The sequence below is a fragment of the Kogia breviceps genome, chromosome 3 (genome assembly GCF_026419965.1).
Source record: "Kogia breviceps isolate mKogBre1 chromosome 3, mKogBre1 haplotype 1, whole genome shotgun sequence".
In the NCBI taxonomy this organism is placed as follows: Eukaryota; Metazoa; Chordata; class Mammalia; order Artiodactyla; family Physeteridae; genus Kogia; species Kogia breviceps.
Window position 1 is genome coordinate 136290644 of NC_081312.1, and position 14362 is coordinate 136305005.

General features: G+C 52.2%; 1 protein-coding gene across 7 annotated transcripts in view; it reads left to right on the forward strand.

Annotated features, from left to right (window-relative positions):
* Positions 1 to 14362, forward strand: part of IGDCC4 (immunoglobulin superfamily DCC subclass member 4) — a 38427-nt gene that overhangs the window by 14662 nt on the left and 9403 nt on the right. For 3 of the 7 annotated variants that reach the window (XM_067029628.1, XM_067029632.1, XM_067029630.1), the window contains exons 4-12: positions 3040 to 3176; positions 4463 to 4666; positions 7878 to 8033; positions 8754 to 9167; positions 9683 to 9847; positions 10395 to 10532; positions 11395 to 11568; positions 12568 to 12804; positions 12936 to 13037. In XM_067029628.1, coding sequence (XP_066885729.1) covers positions 3040 to 3176; positions 4463 to 4666; positions 7878 to 8033; positions 8754 to 9167; positions 9683 to 9847; positions 10395 to 10532; positions 11395 to 11568; positions 12568 to 12804; positions 12936 to 13037 — 1727 coding nt within the window. The remainder of the gene's footprint in view (positions 1 to 3039; positions 3177 to 4462; positions 4667 to 7877; positions 8034 to 8753; positions 9168 to 9682; positions 9848 to 10394; positions 10533 to 11394; positions 11569 to 12567; positions 12805 to 12935; positions 13038 to 14362) is intronic. The other 4 variants (XM_067029629.1, XM_067029633.1, XM_067029631.1 and 1 more) reach the window with 3 other exon arrangements.

Below are 14362 nucleotides of genomic sequence, written 5' to 3' on the forward strand. Positions count from 1 at the left end.
TTTTTCCATTTAAATTTTTTTAAGTTTTATATTTCCAAACTAATAAATGTTCACTGTAACCAAGAAATTAAAAAATGCAACAAAAAAGAGCCCCACAGTAACCCCACTCCCAGAGAAAACCTCCACGAATGACATGAGCTTTACCACCCTTGACTTTTTCCGTGCACATCCTAGCATATCATTTATCTATTTTCCAAAAATAGAATTTCTTCATAAACACTGATTTGTGAATTCTTTCCCCCCACTAACCAATGTCTTGGACATTCTTCCAAGGACAGAGCTTTTTAAAACACATTTTAACAAAGCAGAAGAGATCTTAAATGAACACTAAAAGTGGTTCCATTTCACTTGTGTTGGCTGTAGCACCACACCCGCATTCATTCATTCAACACACATAATTAAGGCAATGTTACGTGTCAAAGGAGGTATTAGCTCTTGGATACCTGGAGCACAATTTCCCTGGAAAGAGTGAGAAACTTTGGGGTTAGGAAGTGTGGGCAGCTCCTGGCATGAATCCTGCTGACAACAGCTATGCAGACTGAGGAAGGAGGAAGGGTCTTAGAGGCAGGGAATATTAGGTGAAGGAGACCTGGATGGGGATGGGGGCCTTGTTTCTGAGATGGGTCCTGCTTGTCCTTCCCCACTTGTCATTTCCCATCAAATTTTCCATGGCAGCAGGCTGGGTCCTGGCCCAGGATTTTCTCTCCAACCACCCTGTCCCTTCTGGTCCCCTCTCCCCTGTGGGTCCCAGCACTGATGTGGGCAGCTCTTGGAACTGAGGGTAAGACTCTGGGGAAGAGGTGGGTTTGCCTGTGGGCTGAGGGAAGGAGTGATGCAGGTTTATGTTTTTTTCTCTAAGTCTTTGGGCCACAGCAGATTTCTAGGCTCATGGCCAGAATTCTCTCCCAACACCCTGGAGCTAGTTCTTTTCTTTTCTCCTGTGTTTAGATTTTTCTCATACCCTGCTTTCCCCACGAACCAAGGGATCTTCACCAAGTGCACAGCTGCCCCATTCCCTCCCTGACCTTGGCCTAGCCTACATCCACAGGCCACTTGCTCTAGTGAGAAATTAGAGCTCTCACCCTCGAGCTGACCCTGCAGGGATCACAGCTAGAGGATTCAGGAAGACCCACTCCCTCCCTGCTTGGGCCAGAGCCCCTTCTGCTTCCCACCACCCTGGCTCCCATGGGCACGCCCCTGCCTGGGATTGCACTGTCTCTCAAGCAAGGTCTCTGGGCCCTTCTAGCCCAAACTGCTTTCCAACCCTCACCAAAAGGGCAGAGAACACCACTCTCATCCATCCTGCCCCTCCTCAGTAGTGTACGTGTTGACTGGGACTTGCTGGAGACCACGTCCCTTCCACTGGCATTCTCAGTCATCTAATGGCTGCTGAGACAAGCAAGTGAGAAGAACGTGGGATTTGGAACCAGAAGCCCTAGGTTCCAGTTTTAACTCTGCTCGAGCTGTGAGACCCTGGGAAAATACCCTACTCCCTCCAAGACTTAGTTTTGTCACCATTAAAATGAAGACTGTGATCCCCTCTATCCCTTGGGCTTGTTTCGAGGTTCAGATGAGATAGTGTGAATAGAAGGGATTTTATCAGAGAGAGAGGAGGTAATACAGGCAGGGGGTAAACAAATTCAAACTATACAGAAGGTTATTTAATGAAAATTAAATCTCCCACTGACAGGTCCCAGGATCCCAGGATCCCAGGTCCCCTCCCCAGAGATAGCCACTATTACCAGGGACATTCAGTGCAAAAGCATATAAGTGTACGCGTCACACACACACTGTTCTGTACCATACGTATTTTGGAGATGGTCTTATAGCAGTACACGTGGAACTGTCTCCTTTTAACAGCTGCCTAGCATTCCATTGTGTGAATGTACCCAGACCGATTTAGCTAGTTCCCACCCTACAGATGGACATTTGGACTGTTGCCAGTCTTTTGCTATTACAGACAGGGCTGGAGTGAATATCGTTAGACATACGTTTTTGTGTACATGTACGAAAATATCTGTGGGATGAAGTCCTTGAAGTGATGTTGCTGGTTCAAAAGGCACATGCAGGTTTGATCGTAAGATAACACCAGCTTGCTCTTGAAAGAGGGTGTATTGATTTGGCATGACCACCAACAAGACAGGACTGCCTTCCCCCATTCCCTCATCCACAAAGGGTGTTATTAAACCTTTTTTTTTTTTTTTTTCAGTATGCGGGCCTCTCACTGTTGTGGCCTCTCCCGTTGCGGAGCACAGGCTCCCGACGCGCAGGCTCAGCAGCCATGGCTCACGGGCCCAGCCGCTCCGCGGCATGTGGGATCTTCCCGGACTGGGGCACGAACCCGTGTCCCCTGCATCAGCAGGCGGACTCTCAACCACTGCGCCACCAGGGAAGCCCTATTAAACCTTTTGATTAGACAGCCTATGTGGCCCAAAAAACAGCAAGAAAATTAAAAAACAAAAAACAAAAAACTTTTTACCTTTGGGACTTCCCTGGTGGTGCAGTGGTTAAGAATCCGCCTGCCAATGTAGGGGACATGGGTTCCAGCCCTGGTCCGGGAAGATCCCACATGCTGCGGAGCAACTGAACCCATGCGCCAAAACTACTGAACCTGCGTTCTAGAGCCCCCGAACCACAACTACTGAGCCCGCGTTCTACAACTACTGAAGCCCATACGCCTAGAGCCTGTGCTCCGCAACAAGAGAAGCCACTGCAATGAGAAGCCTGTGCACCACAATGAAGAGTAGCCCCTGCTCGCCGCAACTAGAGAAAGCAGGGGCACAGCAACGAAGACCCAACGCAGCCAATAAATAAATAAATTAATTAAAAAGATAACTTTTGACCTTTGCTAATCTGATACGTGAAAATGGTATCTTGTAGTTTTAATTTGCATTTCTTTTATTATGAGTGAAGCTTGAAAGTGAGCTGCTCTAGGTATTTCAGGTCAGAGGGGAAGGTGGGTCCAGGACTGTTTGGGTGTGCTACCCCTCCCTGAGGAGCTCCTGCCCACCTCACAGGTGCCCTCTCTCTCTTCCCAAGGCTCATCACCCTTCCCAATGGGGTCCTCCAGATCCTGGACGTTCAGGAAGGTGATGCAGGCTCCTACCGCTGCGTGGCCACCAACTCAGCAAACCAGCGCTTCAGCCACGAGGCCCTCCTCCGCGTGGCCCACAGAGGTAAGGGGGCTGGCTGGGTGCGGAAACCTGGGGGTTTCTGGGGTCGGCCATTTTGGAGCTGGGAGGGGCCTCAAGTAGTCCAAGGCCTGCCTTCAAATAAGTGACTGGCTAGGCGATAAAGCCCAGAGAAGGCAGTGCCACCCAACAAGTCAGAGAACTGGGGCAGGAACCCAAGACTCCCAGTTCAGGGCTCTCTTCCTGCGAGGCTCTGTTTTCTCTTGAGTTGGGTGGAGCGCCCAGGGGTGGGGAGGTGAGGCGTCTGTGGAGGAGGGTCGGTGCCCTGAAGCCCTGGTCCCCGGCCCTCTTTGTGCCCTGAAGGGGATTCACCCTTCTGCTGCTTGCTGGGCGTCTGGCTCCTGATGGTCTGGGGCTCATGTTCTCTCTATTTCTCAGAAAATCTCCCATCCCAGGGTGATGCAGTAGGAAGCACGCAGGCTTTGGGGTCAGAACGACCTGGTTTGAATCCTGCCTTCTCTACTCACCATCTGCGTGACCCTGGGTTCCTTATCAAATGTCCAGCTCAGGGAGGTGATGAGAATCGCTGAGATAATATTGGGAAGTGCCTGGTGCCTAGCAGGTGCTCAGTAGATCTCACTCCGGGCCTCCCACAAGGGCCTCTCCCTTGCCTCCCTTTGCCATGGCATCTCCCCTCGACCCCCGCCCCTCCGTTCATCTCTTCCCATCCCCCTCCTCATCCCCTACACCTCCACTGCTACCCTGCTTCCTAGGGCTTAGCTGACGCGCTGAGTCTGGTTCGCTCTCCCTCCCGTGCCCGGGGTCTCTGCCTCCACCTGCTGGACAAACCGGGTATTCACCATGTTGACCCAGGGACCCAGGGTCACACTGAGAACGTGGCAGAGAATTAGTGCTCAGAGGGCTGCCAGGCTGGCAGAAACTCGAACCCATCCCCTGCCTTTCCCACGTGGGAATCGAGGTGCTCTGGAGAAAGGACTTTCTAGAACTAGAAACTATAACTGTTGACTCCAAGTCCAGACTCCAAGTCTACTCTTTTTTTTTTCTTTTTTTTTTTTTTAAGTTGGGGTATAGTTGTTTCCAAGTCTACTCTTGACCCTGCTGGTTCTCTGCCTGGAGGGTGGGTTCAGTCTGACCGGGAAGAATGGGGGTGGTGTGTCGGAGGTCCGGTTATTCCTCTCCTGGCTCCCAGAGAAAGAGCTCTGAGTTCCAGTCCCAGCTCTGCTGAACTGCGCAGCTGCTTTCCCATCTGTCAGATGGAACCCTGGCTGCTCCCTGCCCCACCTGCCTCACCAGGTGACTGTGAACTTCAGGTGAGGTGCTGCATGTGAAGACGCCTGATGGTAAGGCTGCCTGCTGGCCTGCCCTCTCTCCAGGGTCCCTGGCATCCATCGGGGGGCAGGACGTGGTCATTGTGGCAGCCCCGGAGAACACCACCGTGGTTTCTGGCCAGAGTGTGGTGATGGAGTGTGTGGCCTCTGCTGACCCCACCCCTTTCGTGTCCTGGGTCCGACAGGGTAAGTGGAGGGAGGGGACCTGAGGGCATGGGAGAGAAAGGGTGTGGCATCTCACGCATCCCCAAGTCAAGGAGCTATAAGGGTGACCATGCAGTGGTCACCGACCTTTGGAGTGGTAGGAACTAACTCCTGTCCCAGGGCTGAGTGTGGATAGGGAGCCTAGACAAAATTAATCATCAATCCATGTAGCAAGTTTCCTTTACGAAGCGCGCTAAGTCTGCCACTCACAAAATCACTCTTGGGACCTTACTTGGGGGGTGGGGCACTGGGCTCGGTTTTCCACGTTATGTTTCCAGTCCTCACAACAGTGACTGTGTGAGAGCTGGAAAGGGGCCAGCGAGTCAGGTGGAACTTGGACCCTCTGCTGGTCTGTTTAACTACACAGCACCTCCTGTTCCACTCAGTGTGCTGCCCGCCTTTGTGTGCCTGGCTTCATGCTGGGCACAGTGAATAAAAGGGGGGGGCATTGCCCTCTGAACTCACAGTCTGTGTGAGGGAGATAAGCACACATCCATGACGAGACGCTTGACAGTATCAGGCAGCAAGTGATGAGTGACAGGTGGGAACGCGTTACAGGAGATGCTATCGATGCTATCAGGGTAATGAGGGTGCCGGCCAAACGTCACCTTGCAGTCTACTGAGCATGCAACCTACTCTCCTGCTGGAGCCCTTGGAGGAGGGTAGGGGCCAGGGCTATTATTCCCAGTGGGCAGGTGAGGAACCTGAGGCTCAGAGAGGAAGGTGGAAAGCCAGGACCCAAACTTTAGAGCCTGTTCTCTTTCTGGTACACCACCCCTTACAGCCCTATATGGAAGAAAAGCAAGGATTATTTTTGTTTCCATTTGAGATAAGAAGTGACTTGTGCCAAGTTGATGGCAGAAGTAAGTCTTAAACCCAGCTTTTTAAAAAAAATTTATTTGGCTGCGCCAGGTCTTAGTTGCGGCATGTGGCATCTTTGTTGCGGCATACAGAATCTTTTAGTTGTGGCATGTGGGATCTAGTTCCCCGATCAGGGATCGAATCTGGGCCCTCTGCATTGGGAGCTCAGAATCTTACCCACTGGACCACCAGAAAGTCCCAAACCCAGCTCTTTTTACCCTTTCTCCCGTGGTTCAGTATATGACCCTACACTGCCTCCTTTTTGTAAGTTTGTATCTCACATTCAAGACTATATTGTGGTGAATACGTAGAGTTTAAAGAAAAATAATAACCCAAATGACTACATACCCCCACCGAGCTGTTGCGAAAGAGCAGTGCTGGTATCTGTGCCTCCCTGACCTGCCTGGCCTCCTTGGACTTGTGACACTTGCCTAGTTAGGGTGATCCTGGGGCCAGCAGGACCCTCATACTATTATTGCAGTAAGCCTGTGGTGTCACCCAGAAGTTCTATTATCAGTGTTTCTCAAATCCTGACCAGGCATTAAGATGACCCAGGGAGCTTTTTTTTTTTAGTTTTTAATTTTTAAAAAAAAATTTTATTGGAGTATAGTTGATTTACAATGTTGTGTTAGTTTCAAATGTACAGCAAAATAAATCAGTTATACATATACATATAGCCACTCTTTTTTAGGTTCTCTTCCCATATAAGTCATTACAGAGTATTAGGTTCCCTGTGCTATACGATAGGTCTTTATTAGTTGTCTATTTTATATATAGTAGTGTGTACTATATGTCAGTCCCAATCCCAGGGAGCATCTTAAAACTGCAGATTCCCTCCATTTATGCCTGGAGAGTCATGACCCAGGATTTTTAATGCTTAACAAGTGTCCGAGGTCCTTCTACAGAAAGTGTGGTCTTTGGACTTACCTCCTGGGCATAGTTAGAAATGCAGAATCTGGGGTGCCCTAGGCCTCTGCATCTTAACAAGGTCTCCTGAGATTCTGTGATTTGTGTACACAGTAAGGATTTGAGAATTGCTGTCCCAGAGGGTCCTGACACCTGTGGCTCTGGGATCTCACTTGGAGAAACTCTGCTAATAGCATTCCTGGACAGAGACTGGGAAGAGAGAAGCTGGAAATGGACTTCATTCCTGCCCCTGGGCACTGTTCCTTTTCTAGGAACTTACTCCACTAAGTCAGGGGAGGGGCATCACTTTTTTGTTTTGTTTTGTTTTCTTCTGATGGCAAAAGTTGTATGTATTCATTGTAGAAAACTAGGGAAAAGGAGAAACAGAAAACATCCCACCACTCGGAGATTAAAATTGTTAACATATGAGCATATTTTCTTCCAGCTTTTTTTCTATGCACATGTACGTTTTTCCCCAAAATTGAAAGCATGCTATACTTACAATTCCAAGTCCTATTTTCATTCAACAGTATATCATAAACATCTCCCCATCTTTAAAACTTTTTCGAAAATAATTTTAATAACTATGATAGTCCATCATTTGAATGTCGCCATAATTTAAGTTGCTCGTTCCTGCTATTGAATTTTTAAGTCCTTCCCAGTTGTCCACTATTAACACTGCAGTGATCAGCCCCGTTCACAGCTCCCCACCACAGAGTGCCCACAAGTGGAATCCTGGCTTCAAGGTAAAGGTGGAGCTCCTGTTAGCCCTATCAGCATTTACCCTTTCTCGGACATTGCAACATACTATTTTTAAAAACTTTCCCAATTTGATGGGTGAAAATGAACATCTGTGTTTTGATGTTCATTTCTTTGATTTTGTGAAGTTGAACACTTTTTTGTTTATTGACCATTTGCATTTCTTCCCTGGATTTTCTGTTCAGGTCCGTAAGGGAAGGGCTTTTGAAATGGTTTTCACTTCACATCAAGATAAAAGTCTGCACAGATTCAGATCTTTAGTTCTGGTCCAGACCTTTCCAGCTGTATGTTCATCATAGCACTGGGCTAAGACCATATGGGAGGAGTGTCCTTCTTCAGAGAAATGAATTTAATAATAATGGTAATAGTAATAACTGACTGGTGTACCGAGCACCTCTTATGTGCCTGCATTGCGCCAGCCAGTCCCACAGACTTTATTCGTTACACTCTCAGAGCAGCCCTTCCGGCGAGGGACCATCTCCCCATTTTACAGACAGAGACACTGAGGGCTCAGAGGAAGTCATCGGTCTAGCAAGTGGAGGAACTGAGATCCCAGCCAGAGACTGTGGTGTCCTCTTAACCCGGGTGTAGAGGGTCTCCCGAGGTCCGGAGTGGATGGAGGGGCAGCCCTCCGTTCCCCGCTCCAGCGCTCTCCCTCCTCCCTCAGATGGGAAGCCCATCTCCACCGATGTCATCGTCCTGGGCCGCACCAACCTACTAATCACCAGCGCGCAGCCCCGGCACTCCGGCGTCTACGTCTGCCGAGCTAACAAGCCCCGCACGCGCGACTTCGCAACCGCAGCCGCAGAGCTCCGCGTGCTGGGTGAGGAGGGGAGGAGGGTGAGGGAGGGCGAGGGACCGCGGAGTGGATGTGGGGGAGACCGGACTGGGGCGGGTTAGCTAGGGCGAGGCCGGGAGGAGAGGGGAGGGGGGTAAAGGGGCGAGTGGGTGTGTCAGAGGGACTGAAGGGCGGTGCTGGAGGATGAAAAGGAATAGGGCGGGGGGTGGGGCATTGGAGGGGACAGGCTAGGTAATTAGAGGAGAGGAAGTGGTGGAAAGAGATTGGAGAATGGATTGGGGGCAGAGGGGAGGGGTGGTCTGGGTGGGACCCAGGTAATGTGGGGAGGGGTGGGACTGAGGTTACAGGGGGGAGATGGAGTGGTCTGGGTGGAGAAAACTGGGGGCAGGGTTGCTCAGGGCTGGCAGAAGGGTAAATCTGATAGGTAAGGGATACTGGGAGGTAAGGGAGAAGGAAATGGTAAGTGCGGGAGCAGGGTTAGATCCAGGAGGAACCAGGGTATTTAGGGGAGGCCGAGGAGGCCTGGGGACAACTCGGAGAGAGAAAGAAAATCAGTGTGGGGCTGGGGTAAAAGGCGGAAGAGAGCTAGAGCTGCACTGCCGAGGGTATTTGGGGAGGGCGGGTGAGTCAGGAAGAGGTTAGAATGAGTGGAGGGGATGCAGGAGTCCGTCGGGTATTGGGAGGCGGGAGCCAGGGCCCCTAGTGGCCGGAGCGCATGGTCAGCGTCCCCCTCCCCTCCCCCAGCCGCCCCTGTCATCTCGCAGGCGCCGGAGGCGCTGTCGCGGACGCGGGCGAGCACCGCGCGCTTCGTGTGCCGCGCGTCCGGGGAGCCGCGGCCCACGCTGCGCTGGCTTCACGACGGAGAGCCGCTGCGGCCCAACGGGCGCGTCAAGGTGCAGGGCGGCGGCGGCAGCCTGGTCATCACGCAGATCGGCCTGCAGGACGCCGGCTACTACCAGTGCGTGGCCGAGAATGGCGCGGGCACAGCGTGCGCCGCCGCGCCTCTGGCTGTAGTGGTGCGCGAGGGGCTGCCCAGCGCCCCCACGCGGGTCACCGCCACACCGCTGAGCAGCTCCGCCGTTCTGGTGGCCTGGGAGCGGCCCGAGCTGCACAGCGAGCAGATCATCGGCTTCTCCCTCCACTACCAGAAGGCACGGGGTAAGTCTCCCCGGGGCTAAGAGGCCCCAGCAGAGACCTACGCGGGGGGTCTGGTGGGGGGGGGAGGGGCGCGGCACAGGCTGGATGATTGAAGGGCTGCCTTTGGGGATAGGATAGAACGGGATGGGGTGGGAGCCCACAGGAGACACCTGTGTAGAAATGGGTTAGTACATTTCTTCCTCAGGCACAGTTTGTTATAAGAGAGGAGGGAGAGGATGCTTCTCCTCGCAGGGAAAATGGCTTGGCATTCCTGGAGCCAGCTGTTAATTGCAGCAGGAGTCACTTCAGTTAGAGGCTAGAAGAGACTTCCTAAACAGTGGAGGAATTAATATAGTGGGACTAGAAGTCAGGGGAGTTTATACTCTCCCACCGAGATTATCTGGAATGATTTAGCTATAAAGAGGCTATTCTAGGGACTGGGACAATATGAAGGATCCCTAGACAGCTTCCAGCTGGCAAGCCCTCGGGGGTTGCCCTGTGACAGACCGTTTGTCCTCTAACCCTAACCCACTCAGGCATGGACAACGTGGAATACCAGTTTGCAGTGAACAATGACACCACTGAGCTACAGGTTCGGGACCTGGAACCCAACACAGACTATGAGTTCTACGTGGTGGCCTACTCGCAGCTGGGGGCCAGCCGCACCTCCACCCCAGCACTGGTCCACACACTGGATGATGGTAGGGCCTCTGCACCTGCAGTGGGCACCTTGGGGCCCAGAGAATTCCCTGGGGATGGTAGCTCAGCTTCTCTTTACTAGTGTTTGCCAAGGCACTTTTACCTGCCGTATGCCATATTTTGTGCCCTGTAAGGGAGTGGGCGAGGGTTCTTCTCCTTAATTTACAGTTGGGAAAACTGAGGCCCAGAAAATTAGTGACTTGCCCAAGGTCAGTAGTACAGCTGGGACTTGAGCCCAGGTCTCATGATTGCCTGTATCAGATGGCCCTTCTCCCCGACACCCATGTGCCATCCAGTCAGACAGGAGCCAGTGACAATCCATCGGATGTAGACAATTGTGCCCCCAACCTTATTCTGGCTTCAGGGTGGGAAGGATGTCCCCTCATCTCCAGCTTGGGGCTCCCCTGAGAGGCTCCCTTTCCTCCCTCAGATCCTGGTCCTGGGCCTACTTCTGACTTGCTGTGTGACCTGGGCAAGTCTCTGACCGCTCCTGGGCCTCACCTTCCACGTCGGTGGAGCAGAGCTCACGTTGATGTTCTTCTGTCTCAGTCCCCAGTGCAGCGCCCCAGCTCTCCCTGTCCAGCCCCAACCCCTCGGACGTCAGGGTGGTGTGGCTGCCCCTGCCCCCCAGCCTGAGCAATGGGCAGGTGGTGAAGTACAAGATAGAGTACGGTTTGGGAAAGGAAGGTGAGTGGGGGCAGGACACGGGCTCCACCTGGCTGGGAATCATTGGTGTGAAGGGTTGATCAGAGTGGCTGGGGGCCTGAGCAGAGCTGTGGAGTAGGGCAAGGTGAACCTGGAAAAGGAGAAGGTGGGCTGTGGGTTGGGAGGGCAGGAGAGAAAGGGAAGGCGAAGAGGGCTAGCTCAAGACAGGGGGAGGCCTGGGGTCTAGCCCCACCTCCTCTACGGCTGCATGTGCATAATCCTGCTGAGTCCTTGCCTCAGTCTCTTTGTCTGTGAAATGAGGCAGGTAACCCAGGTAATCCCTGGGGTCCCTCCCAGCTCAAAAAGCAGATGAGGGATAGGGAAGTGGAGGGTGTGCTTGTGGGATTGAGAGAAATGAGGCATAGGGGTGTGTGTGTTAGGACAGATGTCAGGAATCTAGGGGAGGAGGTGTGAAAGGGATGGAGAGATTGGAGAAGGCAAGTGGCTGGGGGCCAGGATGAGGGTGAGGAGGGAGGGAAGGGTGAGGAAGGGAGCTTGGGTGGTTGGCAGGGCTCCGGAAGGTAGGTGGTGCTTGATGGCCTTCACAGCAAGCGCCTCGTGCCCGCACCCTGGTGTATGCGGGGGGGTGGTTACTGACAGCTCCCGGGGCGGTGGGGAGTGTGTGCCATGATTCTCCCCACTCTGAGCCGAGGCTGATGGCTGTGTCAGCCAGAGTTGGAGGCCCAGGAGTCAGCCCTGGATCACGGAGTCCGTCTGGGCACTGAGGGTCTCAGGCTCCGATGGGCCCTGAGGAACCAGGACCTGAGGTGGAAAAGTCGTTGTAGGGGAGTTTAGGAGTCCTGGTCCTTAGGTGGCCACCCAGAGCCAGTCTCTTCTGTCCCAGCAGATCAGATTTTCTCCACCGAGGTGCCAGGGAACGAGACACAGTTTACACTGAACTCGCTTCAGCCCAACAAGGTGTATCGAGTGCGGATTTCGGCCGGCACAGGGACCGGCTATGGGGCCCCCTCCCAGTGGATGCAGCACAGGACGCCCAGTGTGCACAACCAGAGCCACGGTACGGGGTCAGAGGGGACAGTCGGGGTGATGCGTGTGCCTATGTATGTATGTGTATGTTTGCCCTTGGAACCCAGACCCAGCCGCCTCCTCCATCAGAGACGTTCCATGTCTCCCCCTGCTCGATGGGCAAGGGAGGATGGGTGAAGAGGCGAAGGGCTGGCCTTTGCAGACACCCCTGAGCTCGTGTTTCCTTTCCATCTGCTGTGTGACTTTGGACAGACCATTCACAACTCTAAGACTTCATTTACTGCCAGGTGTGGCATGAGGATTAATTAATGTAAACAAAATGTTTAGTACATGATTAAAACTTGTTAAATAGTAGCTGCTTCCATGATTATGACCGTTGTGGGTTTGGTTGAGAGGCCCAATAGTAGAGTGGTTAAATGCAATCAAAACCTGGCACACATACTATCTGTGTGACCTCAGGCAAGTTACTTTTACGAGCCTCAGTTTTCTTATCTGCAAAACAGGGATAATAGTAGTTTTGTTATTTTATAGGGTTGTGAGAATAAAGTTAAAATACATGGTACAAAGTGCTTAGAACAGCATCAGAGACATAGTGAGCTGCCCCACTCTTAGGCTTCCAAGTAGGGCTCCCCACTTCCAATGGTTCCATCCCTCCTTCCCGGCTTTAGCAATCCCTGTGATCATCCCCTACCTGCCGGTACTCATGCATTCATTCCTTCAGAAGAATTCTAGAGCCCTACTCTAAGCGAGGTACTGTCAGCCCTGCCCCAGAGGTGCTCCTTGCTAACCTCTTTGCAAATGCCCAGGAGACATCCCTGCATTCCCAGCACTTGTGGAAGAGTGAGTTGTCCTCTAGACCGAGCCTGGGCCTGGCCCTTAGGCCGGTGGCTGAATGGTGATGCACTGGGAGAAGGCTGGCAAGGCTCTCACTCAACACTGTCTTCCTTCCTTTTGCTTCCTCGTGTCTCTTCCCTCCTCCCTTCCCTGGCCTCCTCCTCCTCCTCCTCCCTTCCTGCTCCTCTGCCCGCAGTCCCTTTTGCCCCTGCAGAGCTGAAGGTACGGGCAAGGATGGAGTCCCTGGTCATATCATGGCAGCCACCCCCTCACCCCGCTCAGATCTCTGGCTACAAACTGTACTGGCGAGAGGTGGGGACAGAGGAGGAGGCAGATGGCGAGGGCCCTCCAGGGGGCCGTGGAGACCAGGCTTGGGATGTGGGGCCTGTCCGGCTCAAGAAGAAAGTGAAGCAGTATGAGCTGACCCAGCTAGGTGAGCAGGGCCAGGTGGGGAGGGATGAGATGGACATAGCTCCAGCGGGAGACTGGACAAGCGGGGTCAGTGGCTGGAGATGACCCCAGAGGTTCCTGTAGCCGGTCAGTGACCCCCATGACCTTCCCCAGTCCCTGGCCAGCTGTACGAGGTGAAGCTCGTGGCATTCAACAAACACGAGGATGGCTATGCGGCAGTGTGGAAGGGCAAGACGGAAAAGGCTCCCACCCCAGGTGAGGGGGCTGGGGAAGCGGGGGAGGAGGTCTCAGTCAACAGGTCTTGTGTGGCCTCCTTTCCCTTTCCTCTGGGCCAGCTCTGGTGGTCACGTTGTCTGGAAGCTTCAGCCACCCGCAAACCCATTCTACTAGGCTCTTCTAGGTTACAGAGAGAAGCTCCAGCTTGTGCACTGTCTTGTAGGTCTGTTTACCGTGTTTTCATTATCCATGAACAGTGCTAATATGGAAAGTTTGGACAGAGAAAAACCCCATGGTTCATCAGTGACTTCTGACTCCAAGTTTGACCTTTAAACAATTTTTAAAATACATCCACCTACATTGCACCATCTATCAGATTATTCCTCCGCTCTAGGCAGGGAGGGTATCCCTTTGTGGCCCACCAGGAAACTGAGGCTCAGGATCTTAGTTGGGGCTCTGCTGCAACAAAACATTATAGACTGGGTGGCTTGAACAACCAGTTCTGGAGGCTGGGAAGTCCAAGATCGAGATCCCAGCAGAGCCAGTGTCTGGTGAAGACCTGCTTCCTGGTTCATAGACCATAGGCCATCTTCTCGCTGTGTCCTCACATGGCAGAAAGAGGGTTGGAGAGTTCCCTGGTGTCTCTTTTATAAGTGTACTGTTATGGACTGAAAATGTGTGTCACCCCAGAATTCATATGCTGAAACCCTCCACTCCAATTGATGTAATAGGAGGTAATTAGGATTAGATGATGTCATGAGGGTGGAGCCTTCATGAATGGGATTAGCACACTTATAAGAGTCACAAGAGAGCTTGCTTCCCTTTTTTGCTCTGAAGATACAGTGAGAAGTCAATAGTCTATAACCCAGAAGAGGGCCTTCACCAGAACTTGACCATGCTGGCACCCTGATCTCAGACTCCAGAACTGTGAGAAATAAATTTCTGTTGTTTATAAGTCACCCAGTCTATGGTTGTTTGTTATAGTAGCCTGAACAGACAAAGACAGGTACTAATCCCTAAGACAGGACCCACCATATGTTCAAATTTCAACATATGAACTTTGGGGGGACACAAACATTCATTCCATGAAACTTTTCTACATCCTTTACAAACATTAACTAATTTAATCCTCATAACAACCCTATGAGGTGTTGTTACTATTATCTGCCCCACTGACAGAATGGGGAATGGAGACACAGAGAGGTTAATTAACTTCTCCATAGTCAACACAGCTACTAAGTGGCAGAGTTGGAATTTGAATCAGGGCAGCCTGGCTCCAGAATCTGTGCTCTTAATTGCCATGATTTGCTGTCTCTCTCTATTACATTCCTACATACTAGTGTTCCACAGTCTGCTATCTGTAT